The sequence below is a fragment of the Elephantulus edwardii genome, unplaced genomic scaffold (genome assembly GCF_000299155.1).
Source record: "Elephantulus edwardii isolate Elephantulus edwardi_28Jun2011 unplaced genomic scaffold, EleEdw1.0 scaffold00318, whole genome shotgun sequence".
NCBI classification, from domain to species: domain Eukaryota; kingdom Metazoa; phylum Chordata; class Mammalia; order Macroscelidea; family Macroscelididae; genus Elephantulus; species Elephantulus edwardii.
The window spans coordinates 993,068-1,019,853 of NW_006400068.1; the positions used below are offsets into that span (position 1 = coordinate 993,068).

Consider the following 26,786-nt stretch of genomic DNA (forward strand, 5'->3'; position numbering starts at 1 on the left):
TCTTACTGGGGTGAGATGATATCTCATAGTTGTCTTGATTTGCATCTCTCTCAGAGCTAGGGATTTTGAACATTTCTTCATGTGCTTGTTGGCCATCTGAATGTCTTCTTCGGTGAAGTGTCTGTTCATAACCTGTGCCCATTTTTTATTGGATTATTTACCTTTATCTTGTTGTGGTGCTCGAGTATTTTATAAATTCTAGATATAAGCCCCTTATCTGATATGTCATTACCAAACACTTTTTCCCAGTCGCCATCAGGGCTTCTTAACAACAAATAGAGTAAGATCAGAATAACATCTCGGAAAACAATTTTGGATTTTGTATTTCAGTCTTCTGGAACATTTTATCCTTTTTAGAGTTATTACCTTGCATGATTCCCAGCAAGAACAACTCCATCCTTTCTCCATGTGATTTTTGGTGTTGGCACACCTTCAGCAAGGCATTCCAAAGCAATTGACTTATTTCTGTGGACGACTAGAGTTTGGGGGCCACCTTTTATGTTTGGAGGAACTGCACATAAGATACAATGTGAAAAATAAAATTACACTAAGAACAGGTTGAGTTAAGTGCTGGGAGAGATAAGGAGAGCACTGAATCACAGGAATAGCTTCGTCTAGTGCTAACTTACTCACACATTGCCTTCTAGGTGAAACTGGGATACCTTTCTTCCAGTGGGTTTTTGAAACTGTAAACCAAACAGGAGGAGACTGACCATCTATCTCCCACAGAGCAGCTGATGGATTTGAACTGGCAGAGAAATGCCACCTTTAGGTTAGCAGGGCAACTTCCTACAGACTAGGCCACCAAATCTTATTCAGTTTTAGAACTGGTGTCTAATTCTTAAAGTCCTGCCTAAGATTTGTGGCGTTTAAAAAGAAAACATTGATGAGGGAGGAGGATTTTAAATCCCTGATATGCTCTGTGAAATTGGCCATCTATGAGAGACATTTCAATAAAAACAGGATCTGGTCTGATATAACTTAAAAATGTTACTTCTAATTTCTCTTTGAGCAAGTAATGGTCAGAAAAATGTTAATATTGGAACAAGTTCATGTTAAATAAAGAACAGAAAGTGGTCTGCTTTAATGAACTGCACATCTGTGATTAATCATGGAAGTCTCAGAACATTTATCGTATTAAACATTGAGTGTGTCTGGGAATAGAAGAATTATATTTGAAATTTAATGTTATATATCAACTTGTGTGGATTAACAACCCTGTACAATGTCATATATTAAAATCCAGAATGGAATACTTTAAAGAAATAGTATCTATTGTATATGTAACTGGATTCTTTACAAACTTCACTATTTCATTTAGATTTTATCTTTAATAGAATTAGAGTTCTATCTACAGTGTTCTCTTGATTTTTGTCTTCCACATCTAAACACTTATACCATTATCATTAACAGTGAATTACATCATGATCAATTCACTATCCAGGGACTTAATACATTGATTCTTCAATGACTCTGATTTTGTCAATTAAACAAACAACAGTGTGCACGAATAACAATCTGGCATATGTGACTACTTAAGAGAGTCATATACCTTTAATCATATATAAATGGATTTTATTTAAAATATAGCTCAAATACAAATTCAATATCTCATAGGTGATATTTTTTTTCCCAAAAGGAAAAAAAATACCCAACTCAACAACTCAACACACATAAGCACAGTATTCATTTAGCATGCATATGGAAATAACTCTGTATTTTTACTTTAAATGTTTTCAGCTTAATTTTTCAATTGTAAAGTGATTACAATTTCTCTTACCATTTACAGTGAGGATAAATTCTCTTGTAGTCTTTCCTGCAATGTTGGTGGCAACACAAGTATAATTGGCTGAATCACTTAGATCTGCATTATTGATTTGAAAGTATCTTCCTCCTGACAGGATTCTTACTCGAGGAGTTGCCTGGATTCAGCAAGTAAAATTTACAATTCAAATGTCAGAAAAAAGGAATAAAATATTATTTTATTGTATCAAACATAACTAATGAACTGTAGAATTTCCGTATGCTGTTATACTTGGTCTGCCTTCTAATTATTATTCTGGCACCAAAAACTCTTGAGAACTTATGATGTCAAGGATTTATTGTTCAAAATGGCTTTTCTATCCACTGATTGACTTTAACTTTGCTACATGGATAGATGGGTGGGAACATGCAAATAGGATGTGTTAGCCTATCCTCAAGGGAGTTAGCTACTACTGCGAATAAATTGAGCAGATTCAGTGGCAGATTTTGAGAATCTTACTATCAGCAAAGAAGAAGCAGAGAAGGCAGAGAGCATAGTTTAGGGCTAGAGATCCTTGTGCCAGCCAGACCTACAGGAGGGTGGCAGCAGCAGCAATCACAGCAAAGAACCAGACAACAGATGTGGAACAGAGCTGACTTGGGACTACCCTTTGGAAGCAGAGCTACCCTTTGGACCCAGAATCTTTGTGCAAGCTTGCTGGTGAAACAGGGGTGACGACATACGTGGCAGGATTGAGAAAACTTCGTAACACTGGCCTAAAGCTCCAAGGCTAAAGTCTGAATGGCCTATGAGCACAATTCAGAACCTCTCCTGATTGAGAAATTGTATACTACTATTAATTTATCTCATTAAACCCCATAATGGTGAATATGGTTCCATGTGGTCAGTAAGCTACTGCAACAGATTTTTTAAATCTCGTAGATCAGTAGGATTGGTGTTGAAATTAGTAGAAATAGGTATGGGAATGTGGGAGACATGTTTGACCTCCTGGGAATTAGTTTTGTTAGTTTTGGATGCTGTTTATGAAGGCAGTTCCCATTTGTGGAGTTAGAAGTCAGACCCGGCCTTCCCCATGCTGCCTTTGCTCCTTTTACAGAACTATTTCTTAGTGTGGCTAAGATAAGCATACATTCAGTGCTAACACTTCTTCTGACTAAAATTATCCATTCAAGGAGGGACAGATAACTTGAGTTGGATCCAACAGAACCCTCCTCAGGATGGCTGATTAAAAGCATTGGGAGAAAAGGTATCTCCTTTAATTGTGATAGTATAATTCTGAAGGCAATCTCTGTCACTGTATGAGGAAAGTCTGCTGCTTGGAATCCAGGACAAAGGGAACAGTTTTGAAGGTGAAAGAAGGATCTAGATACCTGACGACAATTTCTGTGGACTGCATTTTAACTTTTAAATTTGATATGGTTATATCAATTTTTGGCTAATAAAAATGTCTAGAGTTGATCTTTATAGTGCTTTTTCTTCTATAAGCATCAGCAAACAGTACTAACTTCTTGCTAGACTGTTTCTTACCTACTTTTTAAAAAGATATTAGAGTTACAATAGATATGTTGGTCAATTAGGTCTTCTTGAGTCTGAACATATGTCTTTTGGTGTATAGCTCTAAAATTCACTGTCATTGGGTCATCACCAATTCATCCCTGACCCTCCAGTGTGTTTTAAGAGATTGCAAATCACTCTGGAGGAGAGTGGCCATCTTCCTCTTGCAGGCAGCTGGTGGATTAAAACTCCCTAGTGGTACACAGGGTCACTATGAGTTGCAAGTGACTCAATGGAACATAACAACAATAAACAGTGGTAAGAAGCTGCACTGTCAACCCAAAGGCAAACAGTTTGAGTCTAATAGCTGTTCCATGGGAGAAAGGTGGGCTATTTCCTCCTATGAAATTTACTGTCTCTGAAAATCCACTGGAGGTCTTGTTATGAGTAGGTTCCAACTAGACAGCACACAACAACAACAACAACAACATCACAATAATCTTTCAATTGACAATACTATTTCCTATCCACCACAAGGGCTCCCTTTTGGTTTATAAGTAGATATGAATATACCAGTAAAGACTGGGAGAAGAGGACGAATCAAAGGAATCTTTGTACCCATGGCAACAATGCTGAATAACCAATAGGATGATACTGTTTTGTCTTGTCTTCCAGCAAAGACCTCACATATAATTTTTGGAGGGCACTGCAAAATGAAATCTGTAGAAGCAAATAAAAGATTTACCTGTAACTGTTCCCCATTTTTGAGCCAGGTAATTATAGGTGGAGGCACTGCATCTGATTTGCATTCCAACGTCACTTGTCTGTTCTGTATTACAGTAAGATCTTGGGGCTCATCAGTTCCGGCAATGTTAGGGGGTACTGGATGTGAGAACAAATACATAAAAGCCTTTTTCAATCAAGGACATATAAAATGATTAAAATTCTCACAGAGATTCAAAGGTTAGTTTCATTATTATCAAGAAGTCTGAATGTAAAACATTATTTTATTTATTTACAATATAAATTGAAGAAAAGTTTTACTTTACTCAGCACTTTCAAATGCACTAAGTAGTAAAATTATTCCAACAGCCGCATGAATGATAGGATAAATGACATATATTATTACCATTTGACAGCAAAATTAACTGAAGCAAAGAGAAAGAAAATGGGAAAAAAATTGTTGCTATTGTTGATTCTGAGTACAGTGTGCTATTGGTCAAAATGGAACTGTCTCATAGAGTTTCCAAGGCTGTAAATCTTTATGGGAAAATCTTGCCACATTTTCTTCCACTGAATAACTCTCAAAAATAAAACTAAAACTCATGCTTATGGAGTTGGAATGAACTCACAGCTAGGCCTCCAGTAGGTTTCTAGAAGCTGTAAGTCACACAGGAGGAGACAGCCCATCTTTCGCCTGTGGAGAGGTGGTGGATTCGAACCACTCACCTTTGGGTTAGCAGCATAACTCTCTACCCATGAGGCCACCAGAGTTCTCAATGGAGTGTCCAGTGACTTCTTATCACTGAGCATTTACTTAGAAGCCAAGCATTTTAACCACTGTATCATAAGGGTCCTCAATCCCTTTTCTAGATTCCGTGCTTTGTGATAACTTTTTCTGAACATAAGATTTTAAAACTACCTAATTAGGGTATTGCCATGTCAGTTTTTGGAAATGTATATAATTCTCTACAGTGATCTTTTTATGTTATTCTTAGGAGTCAAATTTACGTGTCAATTAATGGCATTTATGTGTGTGTGTGTGTGTGTGTGTGTGCGTGTGTGTGTGTGTGTGTATATGTGTGTGTGCGCGCGCGTGCGCTCTGTAAACCTCGTAATAACAGACGGCATTGTAAATCTGAAGGCACACATTTCAAATCCACCAGACGCTCTGTGGAAGGATAGGCAATTAACCGCCTCTGCAAAGCTTCCAGAGGGTCATCTATGAGTTGGTTCCAACTCAAGGGTACACAACAACAACGCGCGTGCGTGTGTGTGTGTGTGCGTGCACACGCGTGCACGCATTGTTAGAGGTTGTTTTTGCTACCACTGACTTGACTACGACTCATAGTGACTTTATGAACTAGTAGACGTGAACCTTGCTCTATCCTACACCATTCTCATCATCTCTGTTATGCCCAATGTTACAGTCACTGTGTCAGCACATCCTGCTGAGGTCTTCTTCTCTTTCTCTGACCCTGTACCTATGCAGTATCCCAGTATGCAGTCTTTTCCTAAGGCCTGGCTCCTCCAAACAGCATGTCCAAGTATGTGAGACAATGTCTCACCATCCTTGAGAATGGGCTATTTTTATTGTTGTTATGGGCTGTCAAGTAGAGTACAATTCATAGCAACCCTATATACAACAGATCTGAACTATATCTTACCCTGTGCCATCCTTGTCCACTGATGCTGTCAGTGTGTCAGTCTATCTCGTTTGTTGGCGTTCTTCTGACTCTTCCTATCTTTCACTGAGCTGCCACCTTTCCAGGCATGATATCCCTTTCTAAGGAATAGCCTCTCCTAACAACATGCCCAAAGTATGTGAAATGAAGTTTCACTATCCAAGGAGCATCTGGTCTGCACTTTCTCCAAGACATGTATGTTTGTTCTTTTGGTAATCTATGGGATATTCATGAGGACCATTTAAATCCATGGCTTTGAGAATGAATCAAGCCTTTTGTTTTGTTTCTAAAGTGTCAATCTTCATGATTAATGATAATTATTTCTATGCTAAAACAGTATTGTTCAGAACCTCACTGCTCCAAATATTCTAAAATATAATTTGACAATAAATTTCTAAAGTCTTCAAAATACATCAGGTGTGTGTGTGTGTGTGTATGCATGCACACACATGCTGCAAGCTTAACTACGTAAATGAACTTACAGAAATTCAGCCAAATGAGATAATTAGAGCTCTGGTGTCCTTGAGGTATGAAGTTGTTCTGCTAACCCAAAAGTATGTGGTCCATATCTACCAGCTACTCCACAGGAGAAAAAAGGGCAATCTCCTCTTGCTCAATTTACTATCTCTGAAAATCCACTAAAGAGTCAGCTATGAGATGGATCTGACTTGATGGCACATAACAACAACAAAATAAAGAGAAGAAAAGGTCACTATGTACATACAAAGAAATCTATATAGATATAGATATGTAGATATATAGATATACAGATATATGACAATACCTTTTTATATTGGTGAAAAACAATTTCAACATATAAAACTAGACCATGGAGTAAATAAATGGTGACATAATAATATAATGGGTCATTATACAATAACTAAAATTGGTTTTATAAAAATGTATTTATGTATATAAAAATCTTCTCAACATATAGTTCAAAGGAAAAGTTAAATACTATAGGTGTATGATCATATTTCTGCAAAAAATAAACCTATAAAAAGTAATCTTTGTGTACCAAGATTATGGACAATTTTTATTTTCTTCCTTATCATAATTACATTGTGTTGTTGTTGATGTGTACCACTAATTGGATTATACCCCTAGTTGACCCCTCAGCAGGTTTTCAGAGGTAGTTAATCACATGGAAAGAGACTGCACATCTTTCTCCCGATAATTACATTATATGGCTTTAAAGGAATGAATACGAGCTATCTGCGCAACTGAACTTTTCTCAAAAAATATCTGTCCAGTCAAATAACAGAATCTATGTGGCAAAACGCATATTATTGAATACATTAATGTATTTTGGATGTGGTATAGATAATGCATGACTTCTAGGTAGATGTATGACTTGCTGTCTACAGAATATTTTACCACATTTACCATGCACTCTCACTAAAAATTCTTTATCATCATCTCCTGCAGGATTGGATGCCAGGCAGGTGTATCTTCCTGTATCTTCCACCTATAAAATCCAAACAAGTGAATTAAGCAATGCCTAACATGTTGTTTTCATGATAAAGGTAAGTGCTCACATTTCAATGAAATAAACAAGGTATCCTTCAGAAAACACTAATTAAGGCTTCATAAACTCTGACGTCCTTATAATATTGGGAATAAATAAATTCTTACATTCAAGATTGACTTTATAGGTTATAAAGAAACCTTTTGGTAAGGTGTGAAAACTTTTTAGAAAAAACATGAAGAAAAAAATTGAAGAAAACACATAAGTACAATTTTGGCATACTGGGCTCGTATTGTTTAAGAATAAAAAAAATGATAAAATTATTATGTCTTTTTATTGTTGTAAAAATACACAACAAAGCATATACCATCTTGATAGTTTCTACATGAACAATATACTACATTCTTCAGGTAGTGCAGCCACTGTCACTATGATTTTCCAAATCATTCGATCACTATCAGCATACACTCAGTGTCTTCTATGAAAAAAACCACCCTCTTCCACCCCCTTTTAGATGTAGTAACCACTAATAATCTCTGGTTTCTTTCATGCCCTTCTCCAATTAACTTATTTTGCTCAGTATTCTTTTTCGAATGCATCAGGACGCCTTATGGCTGAGTTGTCTATTGCACATGTTTACCATGTTTTCTTTACACATTCATATGTTGGTGGGAATTTTAGTTGGTTCCATTTTTTGGCTATTGTAAAAAGTACCAGCAGTGAACAATGTGTACAGATGTCCATTTGTATTCCTGCCTTCACTTTTGGGTTATTGTTGTTATGTGCTATCTTGTCGAGTACGACTCATGATGACCTTATGAACAACAGCTCTGCAATCTCTGTTCTGTCCTGCACCATCCTTACAATTCCTGAGACACAAAAGTCCACTGCAGCAATCACCATGTCAATCCACTTAATTGAGGGTCCTCCTCTCCTTCTCCAACGTTCCCAGCATCATGTCCTTCTCCATGGAATAGCACCTCCTAACAACATGCTCAAAGTATGTGAGGCGAAGTCTCATCATTCATGCCTCCAAGGAGCACACCAGCTGCATTCTCCTCCCAAGCAATTTCCTGCCTCTGAAAATGCCCTGGAGGGTCAGTTATAGGTCAGTTCTGAATTGATGGTGCCTAACAAGAGCAACAGCATGCTAATTCAAGGTGGTACTATAAGTCCTAGCTGACTTGATGGCACGTAACACCCATAGTAAATGGCTAACGTCAGTGGCTAATGAGTTTATTTGCTAGGCTTCTTGGTTATTTGAGTATCTTTGATGAACTGTTTTAAGTCCTTGGCCCATCTGTGGAATGAGTTGTCTTTTTATTGTTAATCTTTTTATTGTCATCTAAGTAAAAGTTTATAGAACTGTTTTTCCATCCAACAACTCACACACCACATTTTGTTTTATGACATCAATTGCATTCCCCCAGAATTAACAATTTCCACTTCCTTCCTACCTACCCCTCCTGCCTTCTGATTTTTATCCTTGGGCAAAGGCTGCCTTTTAAACTTTGTGGCATTTGTTACTCTAGGAATGCAACCCTTTCTGGTATTAGTGGTCTTCTCAGATGCCTGTCTGTTTAGTTTGAGATTTATGTTGTCAGAGTTGTCTTTTTGTGGTTGAGTAGTTGTTGTGTATCATAGCAGAACTGACCCATAGCTGACCCTCTGGAGGGTTTCGGAGGTAGTTAATTGCATGGGAGGAGATTGTCCATCCTTCTCCGATGGAACAGCTGGTAGCCTCGAACTGTGTGCCTTCAGGTTTTCAGCGCAGGTCCTTATTGGATATTATGGTGCCTAAAAAGTTTCTCCCAACTAGTATGTTGCCTTTTAAATTTTAAAAGTCTTCTAAATGACTAAAGTATTTCTTCATCACAGTTAAAAAATTTAAACACTAACTCTGCTTTGCAACTCAGTTAATTTTCAACATATACTGTCCCCCATGCTTCCTCTGATTTAGGCAAACTTTAACCATCAGTCATAATATTTCCAGGTGACTTATATCTTGGGTACTCACAATTATTCTTTGTAGCTACATTTTCTAAAGTGTGTTATGTTAATAGAGATACTTATAATGAAATAGGTTTTATTAGAGTAAGATGTAACACAAGTATTTTCATGCATCATGGCTTATAAAGAAGAAGTATACAAGAATGTAAAGTTTTCCGCATATAGTTGGTCATAGAGTTTGTTTTAGGGTGTTTTTTTTTCCTTTTTGGAATAAGTCATAGGACTGATTAGCATTCCATGGAAGATGTTTTACAAAACTTTTTTAAAATTATTATTAAATTTTATTAGTTTTAGTGAACATTTACAGAGATTTTGGGTTTTCATTCATTCATTGTTGCACTGTTTTCTCTACCCTCCTCCCCAGTTCGTTCTTCTCCCCCCCCCCCGAATGTTTGTTTTAATTGTCTAATTGCCACAATGCTTGTCGAAGCCAGTTCTGATTAATCTCCTTTGTCAGTGTGTCCTTTGCCATTCCCTATCTCTCCTCCCTGAGAGAGACTTCACCCTGATTCATAAGGAAAAGGGGATGGTGTATTCTCTTAGCTACTTCCTGCTGAAAAGGGGCGCTGTAGGTTTCAGGGTGAAGATCTTCCCTCACTCCTCTAAAGGGCCCCTTTGGCAGTAGGAAACACATAGACTATTATGGAGATTGATTTTGGAATTTAGATGCACTCTTATTGATTGTGCTTGGCCGTACATGTTCATATCCTTGAAGATGTATCATGGAATTTACAAAACTTTTGTCTCTGCCACACATTTTAGAATTTACATATTATTATGTTCCAAGCATAATCAGCTGTTACACAGATAGATACAAAAAAAGACAAAGCTCACATATGCAAAATATAATGCAGTACACATGGCAGAGGTATATCAAAATTTGCTATGGAAACACAGAGACAATTAATAAAGATAAGTCCTAAGGCCTGACATTTCTTTTTACTTGATAATATTTAGTATGTCACATTTAAACTCTTTTTAGGGAGTCATGATATCATTGAGTGTTATGTGAGGCTCAAATTCCCCTCAAGTTTCCATGAAAGAGATATGTACAGTTTTTTCCCAGAAAGATTTTCAGCCTCAGAAACCCAGTAGATAGTCATCATATTCAGAATTCAGTTGACTCAAGATCAGTGGTTTGTTTAATTTGAGTCATATTGTGCTTAATAGCTCTATTATTGTGTCATATCTAATTCTAGCTCATGTACTTTTATTTCTCCCAGACAAGTGGAAATTTCTTTTAAGGCAGAGACATGGATTGCATACATTTGTATTCAGTATTTTTTTTTTTCTGTTATGTACCGAGCTGCTATGAGTTGGACCTAACGCAGAATATTTTAGAAATCAGGTTAAAGAATTATTACAAAAGGGAATCTTTTTTCTTCTCAATAATATTGTACATTGTTTAGAATATCATCTTTAAAGAGCAGACAGCCAGGTCTGTCCTCACAGGGTGTGCCTGGTGGTTATAAAATACAGAGCTTTCAATGAGCAGCTGACATTCAGGCATTGCACCTCTGGGGGTCCTTCTCCTGTCTGTTATTATTCCTTTATATTTATCATTCTATCTCTCATCTCCATAATATTTTTTATATCACAACATTATTTTGCACTTATTTTTTTCCTGATGAAATGATACCACCATGAGTTTTGAGTCAGCAAGTCTGCTTGAGAGTTTTGCCTGACTATTCTCTAAGTTATTGTGATGTTTTTCAATGTAGAAGAGTGGATGGAAGATAGGTATTCTTTGAAATGGGGAAAAACTTCACTGAATTCCACTGGATGAATTTTGAGCTAGACTCACACTGGAGTCTCAGCTTCATTACTGAGAAGGGCTGAGCACTTGGCTAGCAAGCACTGAATCAATCTGCACCTCTTCAGATTTGTAGAATGAGGGATAAAGGGATCGCCTCACAGTGTTGCTATCAAGGTTGGCTGTGATAGAGAACCCACAGCTGAGCATACAACAGACACAGCAGACAGTTTAGAACCACTAGCTCTCTTCTTCCAATTCCTTTACTTTCCTCTTTTCTCAGTGAAAATGCAAATAGGATATGATTATATAATTTTGTTATTTTACATTAAAAATATATGGAGGAGATAATGATGACAATAGAAACAATATTAAATGCTAGATTTTTGTAGTTTGAGGCACCAATCTAAGCAATGTAGATTAGATTATGTTACTAAATTCTCTACTATATGAATTAGATATTAATATTATTTTCATTCATTACCAGTTTAAAAATAAGAGCATCAAGGCACAGACCGAGAATGTCTGGAATTGAGAATTTGCCTTTCTTATTAGAACAGAAGTTGTTACCATAAGTCATTTATAGATATGCTCTCTAATGCACTCATATATCAGATATATCCTCACATGTTAACTAAAATGTCAATTACATTTAACATTGTTTGAAAAGTGTATCTTTTTAGTCTTTCTCTGCTGCAAGTTCATTTCAGAAATAAAATGCCATTTCAAGTGTCAGTATACAGTTATAATGGGTCACATTTTGTCAGTTTAAGAAATAGTTGTGGTTGTTGTTGTTGGTAGGTGTCACTGAGTTGACTGTGACTCATAGTGGACATATGAACAACAGATCTGAACCCTGTTCTACCCCACGCCATCCTCACCATCCCTGATATAAGCAAGTCCATTGCTATAGGCACTCTGGTGAGACATCTTTTGAGGATCTTCTTCTGTTTTGCTTATCCTCCACTCTCCAAGCACGATATCCTTTTCCATGGACTAGTCCTCTTAACCACATGCTCAAAGTATGTGAGATGAAGTTTCATCATCCTTGCCTCTCAAGAGCACTCTGGGCTTACTTCCTCCAAGACGTGACATATTTGGGTTTTGTTTTGTTTTTTTCTTCACTTCATGGATTATTCTGTTCTCTTTTCCAGTACCAAAACTCAAAGGTACCAAATCTTCTTCTGTCATTCTTATTAATTATACAAAGAAAAGATGATGAATTTTGTAATTGAATCTGGAGCATCATTGCATTTACAACACGCAGATGTCCTTGATAGCAGATTTTCTGAATGTTGTTGTTGTTGTGTACCACAAAGTTGGAATTGACCCATAGCTAACCCTCCAACAGGTTTTCAGAGACAGTTAATGTCATGGGAGGAGATTGTGGAGCAGCTGGTGGCCTTGAACCGCATGCTTTCAGGATTGCAGTGCAGCTTCCTGTCACTAGGCTACCAGAGCTCCCCATGTTAAATGGCACAAAAAAACTGCTTCAGGAAATATATGAAAACTTTTAAGAGTTAATGTACAGGTATCTTGATCTGTTTTATAATTTTCTTTTATTCATGTGACCTTGTAAGTAACTAACTACCTAATCAATCATATGCCAGAACAAGTCTACCCTTGTTAAGGTTGCACAGGTCTGTGATGTATTAAGATTGAACAACATAATTTCTTAACATTTTTTGTATATTAGATTAATGTACAATAAAGTAATTGCATGGACTTTAGTATTACCTGAGCACTGGCTATCCGAAGACCTTCTCCTCCAAGAGTTTGCAATTGATCTGTCTGTGGAAGGGGCCTTCCATCTTTCATCCACATAATTTGAGGCGCTGGGATTCCAGAAGCAATGCAGGCAAGTTCAAGCAGATTGTTAACAATCACTGAAATTTCTTCAGAATCTTCAGATCCATTAATATGAGGTGGCTCTATTTAAGTGTAATCAAAAGCAATGACAAAATGATCTTCCTGTTTGATAAATGCTCATTTAAAAACAAGATTATCTGTCTCAGATTTATGCTCATATCATATTAATTGGCTAGAATAAGGGGGTGCGGGAAAGCAGGTTAATTCTTAGATATTATTACCATTTTCCACTGGAAGGAACTCTTTCAAAGGCATGGATCGAAACAATATAGACCACGAAGTAAACATTAGGTTATCAGAGGATTAGTCAGAATTCCAATAATTAGAATATTCTTTTTTAACTTTGTGGATTTGGGAAAAGAGGAAAAACACACCCTGTCTTGTACTGAGTACTTAAAGTGAGGTATCTAAAAATACCAGTGTGTTGTGTTTTACTCCTCTTCTGTCGACTTGCTGTACCATGGTGGCATTCATGCCGCTGTGATACTGGAATCTATGCCACTGGTATTTAAAACACCAGAAGGGTAACCCTGAGTGCACAGGTTTAAGTGGAGCTTTGACAGATATGAAGCAGGACTAGACATCTATTTCTGAAAGAATGGACCCTTAAAAGTCCTATGAGTAGCAGTGGTTTATCGTCTGATACAGTGATTTCAGGTTGGGAGGTGTTTCAAATGCAACTTGGGAAGAGCTGCCTTCTTAGAGTCTCTATATAATGATGTGTATGGATGAAAGCTTTCAACCAATGAAGCATTGACTGATGTGGCATGACTTGAAATGAGGAACAACAGCTGCAAACAACTATTAATAATGGGAGCATGGAATGTATTAAGTTTGATGTTATCAAGAGTGTTTAATACTTTGAAAAGGACCTCATGCTTGTAAATGTGGAGAGTCATCAAAAGAGATTAAGTACCTCAATGAAATGGGTTAGTGACTGCACCAATGGGCACTCCAAAGCTTGTCAGGATAGCAGAGTACTTTAAATTACCTCAGATGAATATAAAAACTGGACAATGCATAAAAAAAGATGGAAGACTGAGGCAATTGGTTTATGGTATCAGTAAATAATACTAAACATACTATTTCAGGATTTCAAAGAAATCCTGTATTTCTCTTGGAAGAAATACAGTCAGAAGGCACCTTAGAAGTGAGAACAGAGAGATTTGTCTCACATAATTTGAATAAATTGCCTGAGGGACAAGTGCCTTAGGAAAGACATCCTGCTTGGTAGAGAGTCATCAGAAAGAGGAAGATCTTTAATGAGATTAATTGATACAAGGGCTTAATTTATTGATTAATTAATTGATTAACTGATACCATGAGCTCAAGCACAACAGCAATTGGGAGGTTGGTGGAGGGTCAGGCAGTACTTCTTCTGTTATGCAAAGAGCTGCTATGTGTTGGAGCTTACCTGAAGGCACCTAGCAACAATAAAAACAACACTAATCCTCACTCTCACCTCAAATTTAGAACTATCTGTAAAACAGAGTCACCTTGTAATGATTGTTTAAGTAGTTCTATGGATATTTTCAGTTTAGAATTTCTATAAATGAGCCAAAGAAGTTGCTGGAAAGCTCCAAAGAATAACTGTTTTCCTCTTAGCAGTCACATGCTTTACAAAAGTGGTTCACAGCAGAGGCTTCGGAATCGGATAACCTGAATTTAAATCCTTTTCCCCACAGTTATTAGGTTATGGTATTTGAGTAAGTCTCCAAAATTAGATTAACAGTATTATTTAACTAGCAGGAATAATTTTAAGTATACAATAATCTTATGCTTTTTTAAAAAACAATAAGCATATAGTAAATTATTCCTACAATGAAAGAATTTTGGGGAGATAGTGAGTAGAGTGGAAAAGTTTTTTATTATCTCCAAAATTTCATTCAAAAGGAAATGTAAACTCTCACTCATTGCTGTCCAATCATAACTGACTTATGGTTGGCCCTCCAGTAGGGTTTTTTGTGGCTGTAAATAATCTAAGGGAGCTCTGGTAATTAGTGGTAATGAAATATGTTGACAATCCAAAGGTAAATGGTTTGGATTCACTGGGTATTCTATGGGAGAAAGATGGGCAATATCCTCTCATATGATTTGTTGTTGCATACTACAGAGTTGGAACTGATCCATAGCTGACCCTCTGGTGGGTTTTCAGAGGCAGTTAATCAAATGGGAGGAGAATGCCCATCCCTCTCCCACAGAGTAGCTAGTGGGATGTGAACCACAAGCCTGTGGGATTGCAGTGCAGCTTCTTGCCAGTAGGCCACCAGAGGTCCGTCTCATACGATTTATAGCCTCTGAACACCTGCTGGAGGGTCAAGTATGGGTTGGTTTCAACTTAATGGTACACAACAACAGCAACACATCACAAGAGGAGATTGCTTTTCGTCCTTCTGCGGTTATTGGTGGGTTCAAACCATGTGAGAGGTCCACCATTGGGTTAGCAGTGCGGCTCCTAAGTCACTCACTCACTGCCATCAAATCAGAATTGAATGAGCTGACCCTTCAGTGCATTTTCAGAGACTGTAAATCTCATGGAAAGACTACTATCTTTCTTCTGCAGAGCAACTGTTGGATTAAAACAGCCAGAGATGCGCTACTTTTGGGTGGGCAGTGCAGTTCCCAAAGTCTACTTCACCAGACTTCCCTAAGAACAAACATAACAACTAAATATCAAATGCAAATACTCACTCACAGACATTTGCAATAATACTAGATGACATGATACCCCCCTCCCACACACACACACACAAACTCCAAAACATGAGCAGAAACAGAGAGACCACAAAGGCCTGTGTGGTATGGCTATCTGTGGACAAGAAAGCAGAAACAAGCAAGAAGGCTGGGTTGGGTTTATTTTGTTTCATTTTTTTCCAATTTTTTTTCTTATTATTTTGTGTGTGTGTACCATCAAATCAGATCTGACTGGTACAGGAGGAGATTGTCCCTCTTTCTCCAGCAGAGCATCTGGTGGATTTGAACCGTGTACCTCTGGGATTGCAGTGCAGCTTCTTGCCACTAGGTCACCAGAGCTCGCTGTAGGCTGGATTTTAATTTTTTTTTTAAATTTTTCTGAGGAGAGGTTATTACAATAGGACTAACATTTATTTTGAAGCATTGTAGATAAATTTAAGTTGTTGTTGTTAGGTGTTATAGAGTTGACTATGACTCATAGCGATCTTACAAACAACTGTTTTGAATCTTGCCTTATCTTGAGTCAGTCTCATCATTTCTGGGACATCTGACTCATTGCTACAGTGACTGTGTCAGTTCATCTCACTGCAGGGCTTCCTTTCTTGTACTGCCTGCTCCAAAGATCATCCCTCAAACCAAACTGTGGTTTATCTCTGAATAGAACTTTCCTCTAAAAAGAACCAAGGTTCTTTGTTGAACTAGCTAATACAGGTCTGGGGTATAAAATGAACAAGATGAGCCTGGAATAGTCTTTGATAACTTTCTTGCTATCTGGTATGATAAACAGTTCCAGGTTCATTTTGTTTGCTTATAACTAACATTTCAGTATACTTCTAAGACAGATTTGTTTATATACCTCACAGTTCATGATATATTTAACATTCTTTGTTAACAAAGAATTGCACATGAGCTAGTCTTTGGATGTATATGAGGTAAACAAAACTAAGAAAGTATTTTCCTTAATAACTCTTTGACGGGGAAAATTACTCATTGTATTGTTGTTGTTGTTTAGTAACTAGCAATTTTCTTCTTCAATTTCTTCTCATCAAAATTCACTCAGCTCTTCATGAATCAAGCTCTGCATGGGACCGTAACTCTGCTGCAAGACATCAGGGCCTATGTGGTGTGGTTGGCCCTGGAGCGTCTTCCCACCACCACGTCTCTGGTGTCTGCTAAAGGTTGCAGCCCAGCTCAGGTGCACCCACACCCCGCTCAGTGGCAGAACCACTGCTTGCCATGGTAAGCGGCTGCAGTTCCAGTGTGGGCCAGACCACAATCCCACCCAGAGCACTAGACAGCTTTCCCACTACCTGGAGATCCCTCTGCCTCACTAACTGAAAACTGCATTGTCCTGCCACCTAGAGACCACCTAACTGCTGCCCCACTGTCCTGCGCCAGGAATACAAATATCATAGGCACTATGGCCTTAAACACTGCTGTCTAGCTACATCACATGGCTTTTCGTCCCCCCCCCCTTATTATGTACTGTCAAATTGGACTGATTGGCAAAGGAGGATATTGCTCCTCCTCCAGAGGAGCATCTAGGAGATTTGAACCACATGCCTTCAGGATTGCAGTGCATCTTCTTGCCACCAGGCCACTAAAGCTCCCTCTCATGGGATTACTTAAGCTCAAGGGGAAGAAGCTGGGTAGAGTCCCAGTTTTCATCTTGCTCCTGGTTGACTGTTGTTCCCCAGAGGGGAGCACCAATATACAGGTTCTTCACGCAACATTGCCATACCCTGGGTCAATAAATAGTTACAACATCCTAACATCTACTAAGAAAAAAGACTCACATAATGTCAAGAAAGCAGCAGTCTACCTCAGTTATCATGAAAAAAAAATCAAAACAACCCTTCTCCTAAAATAAAGCAGATCCAATGAGTACTCCAGATAGATTGAACCAGAACAAACATGTTGATGTGGAGTTATTTAAATAGCTACAGAAGAAAATGCAAATGATGGATGAAAAGCAATTGAAGTCATTAGGAGAGCAAGACAACAATCCAGTGAAAAAATATATGGATGAGGAGCAACTTGAGCAGCTATGGGAGAAAAAGCAAAATGTGAAAGAAATAAATGATAAAAAAAGATAAAGAAGTACAAGAACTTAAAAAATCATCACAAGACAGACAGAGTATACCCAACACAGAACTGGAAATAATAGAAAAGCTTTAAAATGTAATACAGATTATTAAGTCCAAAATGGCAGAAGTCTCCAACACGCTGGTAGGACAAAAAAGTAGAACCGAAAAGATGGAACAAAGAGTCAGTGAGCTGGAAGACAAGAGCCTCACTGGAAACACACTAGAAGAAAAACCAGAGGTGAGACATGTTAGGATCAAAAGGAACAACATACATATGATTGGAATTCCAGAATGTGAGAGTGACATGGAAGTCACTGAGAAAATTGTGGTAGAAGTACTAGAAGAAAAGTTCCCAGATATTTTGAAGAATGAGGACATCCATATTCAAGAAGCACAGTGAACAAACATCAAATAGACTAGACACAGAAAGGAAAACATACCACCTATCATAGTCAAATTCTCCGAATTAAAAGGTAGGGATAGAATACTAAAAGTAGTGTGAGAAAATCAAAGAGGGGAAACAATTAGATTAAGTTCTGATTTCTCAGCAGAAATCATGAGAGTTAGAAGACAATGGGATAGCATATACAAACTGTCGAAAGAAAACATTTATCAGCCAAGAACTCTAGAAGCAGCAAAGCTTTCCATCAAATATGAAGGATAAACTAGATCCTTTGTAGAAAAGAAGGAATCTAAGCAATTTGTGAAAACAACACAAAAATTATAAGAAATTTTAAGTGAAGTTTTTCACATGGTGACACCAAAAGAAAGTAGATGGACCATGGAAACCAGAAACAATGGAAAAAGAAACACAGCAAAATGGCAACGGTAAAATCCGGCTTGCCAATAATCTTATTTAATGTGAATGGACGAAATGTGCCAATTAAGAGAAAAAGAGTAGCAGAATAGATTAAAAAAAAAAAAACAAAGCCAATCAATATGTTGTCTAAAAGAGATACATCTAAAAAGTGGAAAGAAAGACTCAAAATGAAAGGCTGGGAAGAAAATTATACCAAACAAATGTCAACCACAAAATAGAAGGAGTGGTAATACTAATCTCTGATAAAATGGATTTAAGAATAAAACCACGATAAAAGTTAAAAAAAAAAAAGATTCATTCCCTGTGATTTCTGCTCCTAGACTGTTGAATTTCAAAAAGTGTAGTTTTTTTCTCTGAATTCACTGCCACTAGGCAAGAATATACTTCTGCACTTTCAGGCCTATGTGATCATATTCATTTCTTTAATTCTCCAATCTGTTTCAAAATTCTTTTTTAAAAAAATTGAGTATGACCATAACATATCTCTGCTTACACTTCTTCTTTTGCCTTTACAATAAATGTAACTCCCTAAAATGATCTCAAAATTTTTCTCAATTTGCCTTCTGCCTATATTCTCAGCCTTTTTTTTCCTTTCCACTTTTGTGTTTGTAAAACTCAGCTTCAATCAGTCCAGATGGGCAATTACAGCTCTTTCTTGCCTGTAGGTGAGAAATCTAGGCAAAAGTCCATCTAACTCCCCTCTTAATCCTACAATCTTAAGTCTATTCTTAAAGAAATATCTGAACCTTACTATCCCACAAGGTATTACTTTAAACATGTAATCCTCATTACCCTCACAAGTAATTACTTGTTCACGTACATACCCTGAATGTGAAAACCCGAGGACTGAGACCATATTTAGTTAAGTCAGTGATACATCCAGTGCCTATCACTTTATACTGTAACACAATAGTTGTGCCAGACGATTCCTAGAAGCAGGCTTGAAGCATATATTCTCTGGTGGCAGAGTCCTTAGGGAGTTGTGGTACTATAACCCAAAAGCCATATCTCGCTGGCAGTTCAAATCCACCAGCTGCACCGTGGGAGAGCCATGGGCACTCTCCTCTCACAGGATTTACAGCTTTGGAAAACCTGCTGGATGGTCAGCTATGAATCAGTTTTGACACAACAGCAATGAGTTTGAGTTTTGAATTAATATGTAAAAAAGAAGCATATGAGATTATGTATAATTTCTGGCTACTCCCATATGCTGTAAATTTATGAGCAGAAATTTATTACTTCCTCTACACATGTGTGCATATGTACATAAACACATATTTTTCTGCCCTTTGCCTCTAAATATTATGGGATATTACTTCCACTATCTTATTTCTTTCTATAGAGACTCATCTACACCATAGTATCATGCTTTGCTTTCTCATGGAACAGTGGAAACACTCCTTATCTAGCTGGAAAATCCCTAAACCAATTTAATTCCTTCCAACAAATAGATATAAAAAGATTTCTGATGAGTCAAATATGCTAAATACTGGGCAAAAGAGGAATAATAATATGGGAATGGTCTTCGTGCTTATAGAGTTCAATATCTAGGGGTGAAATACATTAAAAAATTTCATACTTAAGTCAGTTTTAATAAGTGTTATAAGAAAGAATTTCAGGATATCTAAAAACATATGTTAGATTTCACCTAACCTGGACTCTTATCAATATTGAGCCTGCACAAAGGAAGAGTCGCTATGTACTATGCTAGGAGGTGGCATATAAGTAACCAAAACCTAGTAACACACACATAGATCTCAAAAAAAAAAGTAATAATTATTAATCAATTTCCTTTCTCTCCCATGCTCAAATTTCTCACTTCAAGAAAAAAGACTGTTTTACCTTTACACTATTTGTTTGCATGGAGAACATACAATATACATTTTAAATATTCAGTTTAAATATATACAAGAATAAATAGAACCAGACGGTTTGAAATGACTATTCCAATGACTATTTACAGATTGAATCACTTAAAATCTATTTGGAATAACACATAACATGTTTTTCCTATTAAATTGCTATCATCAGATAATACTTTCAATTCTTGGAAAAAGTTAAAAAGCTACTTATCAAATGGTTTTATTACTTTTATCAATGAATTATGTTTTACAAGCCTCTCTCATTGCTGTTGAGTTGCAACTAACTCATAACTGACTTTCCATTGAGTGTCTCAGATTGTACATCACAAGAGAAGAGACTGATCATCTTTTCCTGAGGAGCCGATGGTGGATTTGAGCCACGAGAGAAGCCTAGCTTTTGTGTTAGCAATGCAACTCCTGACATTGCCATCAGAACTCCCAGTTTAACAAGAAGGAGTTTTTATTTCAGGGACAAAAAAGGTATAATAATTTAAATTTAACATACTTCAGATATTCTTGTGTGCTTAAAAAACTTTTCCTAATAGGGTAAAAAGAAAACCTACTGATTTGGAAAAAGCATTTTTCAATATCATCTCAGACAAGGGTCTCTAACTAAAGTCTACAGAATCCTACAGTACCTTCACAAGAAAAAGACTGATAAACCAATTACAAAATAGGCAAAATACATGGAAAGATTTTTTCACAGAGGAAGACACTTGGATGGCCAACCAACATCTGAAGAAATGCTCAAAATTACTGCAATAATGGAGATGCAAATAAAATTCATAGTGAAGTACTATCTCATCCCATTAGCAGTGACAAATTTTAACAGGACAGCAAGTAATAAATGTTGGAGAGGATGAACAGAGATTGGAAAATGGTACAACCATTTCTGAAGGCAGAATGATGTCTCAAAAAATTGAACACAGAAATACCATATGACCCAGCTATTCCACTCGTAGGAATATACCCCAAGAAAAATAGAACCAAGACACAAAGAGAGATGTGTCCATAGCAGCACTATCCACAATAGCAAGAAAATGGAAACAGCCAGAATGTTCATCAACAAACAAATGGATTGAGAAATTGTGGTCTGTTCATAAGATGGAATACTACGCAGTACTCAGGAGCAATGATTTTGAAAATTGCTACATAACATGGGAGAGGTTGAAAGGCATTATGCTAAGTGAACTAACTCAGTCTCATAAGGACAAACACTGCATAAAATCATTACCGTAAAAATACAAAGATGTATAAAAAAATCCAAAGGGGAAAAAAGGGGGGCTTAGGGTAGTGGTACAAGGGAAATCTTGAAGAATTAGAGTTATGTGGGCAGAGTGAGGTTTGGAGAAATTGGAAAAGATCTCATGGAGACCTGAAAAGGTGAAGTAATGACTGGCATGGACTAAGGGTATTAATTTTATAGAACACAATACATGGGAATGACACAATGAAACACAATGTGAGTAGAGGAATGTGTGAAACACAATTTATATTAAAAAAGTATATTAATTTTGCTTGTAATGAATATAATGAATATAAATAAAAATAATGAAAACAAAAAACATTTAAAAACTCTAAAACATAGTTCAGATAAGAATAAAGGTGAAATCTAAAACAGAATATGAATTATAAGGTACTTATCACAATTTTTTTTCCAACTGCATAATGATTCTAAGAATTAAACCTATTTTGAAATGCTAACCCAAAGGCTGAATATTTCTGATGGTTTGAATCAACTCGTGGTTCAGTTGTAGAAAGACAAGCAATCTCCTACTATTATGATTTAGAACTTCAGAAGCTCAATGGAGGGTCATGCTGAGACTCAGCCGTATGACAAGGAGTTCTAGTTTTTAATTAAGCTTTTACTGTCCTTAATTTCCAGTTATTCTACATTTGTTAAAAATTTTACATACCCAGGACCTTCAGGATAAAATATTTGCTGACTTCTCCAGCTTCATTCGAAGCAATGCAGGTATACCTTCCTGAATCCTCAGTCTCTGCTCTGATGATCTGAAGGACCATTCCTTGGGTGTTTACTGTCAGATGGGAGTCAAGTTCTAGTGGCTGGTCATCTCTCAGCCATGACATGCTTGGAGTTGGGGTTCCATCTGCGAAGCATGCCATGGAGGTGGGATTGCCTTTGACAATTGTGATTTCCTCTGTTCCCATTGCATTGTCCATATTTGGTGGTACTAAAGAGAACAAAAAAAAAGGCAGAATTATTGTAGTATGAGAGTAATTTAGACAAAGCCAAATGCTTTTAAAATTAATAAATGATTGCTTTATGGCTTTAGTATAGAAGAAGTATGTGGTTTGTATACTATTAAAATATTTAAGCATTAGCCCTGAAACTTCCAGAAATATTATCTTATAGATCCTAAAATCTATATTTGGTCATTTTACATTACTGTCACTTTAAGCATTATTTAGGCAATTTTTCAATGTACACTTGTGTCTTTTTTATATTGAGTACAAAATTTATAGTAGCATATGCCCAACTTTCTTCTGTGGAGTTAATGAGAGGCCTTGGCGACATCATGATTAAAGCTTTGGTTGCTAACCAAGAAGTCAGTGGTTCCAACCCACCAGCCGTTCTAGCTGCTTTGAGTGAAAGATGAGGCAGTCTGCTTCCATAAAGATTTATAGCCTCAGGAACCCTACGAGGATAGTTTTATTCTGTTCTATAGAATTGAGAAGAATACTGAACATCCCATAAACTGTCAAAAGAACAAACAAATATGTCTTGGAGAAAGTGCAGCGAGAGTGCTCCTCGGAGGCAAATATGATCATGTTTCATCTCAAATTACTTCAAGTATGTTGCCAAGAGAAGCTATTCCTTGGAGAGGGACATCATGCTTGGGAAGGCAGAGGGTCAGAGAAGGCAAAGACTTTCAACCAGGTGGACTGACACTGAGGCTGCGGCAATGGGCTCTAGTTTGTCAGGAAGTGTGAGGATGGCACAGGGTAGGAAAAGGTTCAGATCTGTTGTTCATCAGGTCACTATGAGTTGTGCTCAATTTGACAGCACCTACCAACAATGATAGAATAGGTAAGTGTTGGAATTGACATAATAACAAGTTTCGGAGTTGTGGGTTTGGTGGGGTTTTTTTGTGTGTATTTTGGGTAAGTGAGATAAATAAAACAAAATTAGATTCTTATGTAAATTTTATATAATCCAAGAAAAGTAATCTGTAATCTATAAAGAGGTTATTTAGTTATTCTGAGATGTGCTTGGGGATGGAGGAATGTGGACAGCAAATCTCAGTATTTCCAAGGAGGAGTTTTTGAGTTAGTTCTATGTACACACATAAAGAGAGACATAAGACCAGTATCCACCCATGTCTTAAACGCTTTAAAGGAATTGCTCATATTCTTGTAAGACAGTCTTAACTCTCCTTGGATAAGAAATACTCCTCTTTGACTCTTTGTCTGGATTGAAACATTTTAAAAATGAATATTTGATTTAATGCCAAATTCCTGATCAGAACAATATTTTCCCCCATCCTTATAGTCCAACAAATATTGTCGCCAAAATATTCATGTTGGCAAATTAATCCTCCCTAGTTAGCAATACGTGAAAGGTAGTGTATAAGGGGAGTTTGATGAGAGATTTCAATGAATTTTATTAACAAGTTGGAATTAATGATATAAAAGAAAATGTAAATGATTGGGGGAAAAAAAGATTCTTACCAAGCATTTCTGTTACAGGAAGAAGTCGATTCTAAACATATACTTAATTCTGGACCAAATGTGAACTTGATACTGGATATGTAGTAAAGTAGAAGGGATGTTTCTGTTACATACCAAAGACTTGAAGCTTATATTGCTTATTAGCCACTCCAGCTCTGTTGGAGGCCACACAGGTGTACACACCAACATCAGACACCTGAGCTCTGACAATCCTGGAAGACAGACAGTTCAGCAAATTAACTTTATCCCACTCAATACAGACAAAATACAGACACCTTACATACAGTTTTCCTCCAGTAAGCCACTGAAAAGATAAATGTTTGTAAAGTAAATATTTTCAAATATACACTTAGAGATACAATAGTGAAGAAACATACAATAGAGAATGATGTTAACATGAAAGTCATGCAGTTAATATAATTATATATTAATTATATAATTATATAATTGGTTTTAGCTCAAAGGGTAAACTATGGAAATAAAGTTGTGATGACATATCTATGAAAAGTCTTATACAAATTTAGGAAGTATGAACCTTTAATTAAGAGGAAACACATGTCAACTTTGTTATTTTCTCTCTTTTAAAAATTTACTGAAGGGGAGGGTGAATACACAGTTAAAGCTTAAAAAAATTATTTCTGAAACACTTTAAATGAAAGGAAGTTATTTAATGGCAGATATTTTATTGTTCACACACAGTAAAGGCTGACCTGATAACCTGTCCCCCTGAAAGTAACCGGATATGGGAAGAAAGTGGAAGAGGAAGTCCATTCTTTAACCAGTTGATCTGTGGTGGTGGTGTTCCTGTGACTCTGCATTCAATATTTATGGAAGTATCCAACAAAGCCATTAGTTTCTCTGCTTCTTCTTTATTACCCCTGATTACAGGTGGAACTAGGCAATGTAGAAAAAGAGGGCAAGGGAGTGGAGAAAGAGAAAGACATGTGTATTACTATTTTAAGTCATTTCAATTGTAATTGCCCACATTTTTGCTGTCTAAGCGACAAGAGGGCACGTAGGGACAGGGTGATGTATTCCATAGGGAGTTGTGCTATAAACCTAAAGGCTTCACTTCTCTGGCAGTTAATATTCACTGGCTGCTCTGAAATATAAAGATGAGAAATCTCCTCTTATGTGATTAGCTTTGGAAACTCAATAGAGGCTCAGCTATGAGTTGATTTTAAATCCACAGCAATGAGATGAGAGTGATCTGAGGAAACAACAATAGTACCAAATTGTAAAAAAAGAATGTTCAGATTGTAAAAATGCCTACTGATGAATTTTCATCTTTAAAGATAGTTTTCTAAGGTGTCATAGATAAAAGAGGGTGAAATTTCATACTTACCATAGACATTCAAATTAAAAATTCGGTCTTCTTCTCCAGCAGGATTGGTAGCCACGCATGTATATTTCCCCATGTCTGTTTTGAGAACATTGTAGATGTTTAACGTGCTGCCATCTGGAGTCACCCTATGAAAAGGTCACAGAAGAGGCACTGAGCTGATTTTTAACTGGAGCAATAAAATGAAGTCTTCACCTTGGACACAATAGTGCAGAAGATTTCAACAAGTGGAAAGAAGTCTGTTAAAGACAGCTAGTAATACTGATGCAAATTACAGGCAATTAAAATTCTACAAAGAATATATCAAATGTTTCTTTATAAGGAAAAAGAAGTATACAAAATCAGTTTACGGATTTTCAATCCAAATTCTAAATAAAAATGTGTTTTTTTCCTCAGAGATAGAATATATTAGCTTTAGTTATAAATATTAAATATGAGTTAAATGAAGATGATAAATATTATGGAATTGAATAATATTAGGTAAAATGATAAATTAATTATACATTTTAAAATGTTGTTGTTGTTGTTATGTGCCGTCGAGTCGCCTGCGACTCATAGTAACATTTAAAAATACATCTGTAAATAACTGAGTAAACTTTCACTGAGAGGGAAGAGAACAAGATAAATGGTACGAACAACTCTGTATCATGTAGCGATATGCTGTATAATTTTCCCCTACAAATTATTTAAAGCTTTTCTAAATACTCAATAGTGTATAATAAATATACAGTTAGATCATTAGAGATATATAAATTAAGATGATTGTATTACTAGTTTTGTTCACACATCATCAAGTAAGCAAACACAACTCTGGATATTTTTAAAAAAAAATATTAGATTACTATCAGAGGATAGAATAGTACCTATTCTCCTTAGTGTTGAAAGCAAATAGTCTTTACAATATCATGTTATAAATGTGATAGTTGTTGTTGCTGTTAGGTGCCACTGAGTTGAGTGTGACTCATAGTGACCCTGTGAATAACAGACCTGAAATTTGCCCTATCTTGAATCATCCTCATCATCCTTGACACTCGAGTGCATTGCTACAGTCATTGTGTCAATTCACCCTACAGAGAGTCTTCCTTTCCTTTGCTGACCCCCATCTTTCCAAACATCATGTCTCTTTCCTAGGAATAACCTCACATAATAACACATCCAAATTATGAGACACGAAACTTTGTCATCTTTGCCTCTAAGAAGCACCCTGGCTTCACTTTCTGCAAGATATATCTAGTTTTCCTTTTGGCAGTTCATTCTATAGTCAGAATTCTTCTCCAGCACTACAACTCAAATACATCAAGTCTTCTATCATCCTTATTTGTTGTCCAGCTCTCTGATGCATAGCAGGTGACTGAGAAGACCACGTCCTGAATTACGAAAATCTTAGTCTTCAAACTAGCATACTTGCGCTTAAGTATTTTGCAGAGGCTCCTCAGAGTGGACTCGCCCAGTGCAATACTTCTGATTTCCTGACTACTGGTGTCAAGGGGTTGATTGTTGATCTGTTGTTGTTATTGTTGTTAT

General features: G+C 36.7%; 1 protein-coding gene across 1 annotated transcript in view; it reads right to left on the reverse strand.

The window, feature by feature from the left end:
- HMCN1 (hemicentin 1) overlaps positions 1-26,786 on the reverse strand; it is a 763,653-nt gene that overhangs the window by 112,471 nt on the left and 624,396 nt on the right. Inside the window, exons 66-74 of the mRNA XM_006901311.1 lie at positions 25,266-25,390; positions 24,631-24,814; positions 24,035-24,132; positions 22,144-22,422; positions 12,633-12,826; positions 7,051-7,132; positions 4,005-4,141; positions 1,781-1,922; positions 367-511 (exon numbers count right to left, since the gene is read on the reverse strand). Of these exons, the coding sequence (XP_006901373.1) occupies positions 367-511; positions 1,781-1,922; positions 4,005-4,141; positions 7,051-7,132; positions 12,633-12,826; positions 22,144-22,422; positions 24,035-24,132; positions 24,631-24,814; positions 25,266-25,390 (1,386 nt within the window). The remainder of the gene's footprint in view (positions 1-366; positions 512-1,780; positions 1,923-4,004; positions 4,142-7,050; positions 7,133-12,632; positions 12,827-22,143; positions 22,423-24,034; positions 24,133-24,630; positions 24,815-25,265; positions 25,391-26,786) is intronic.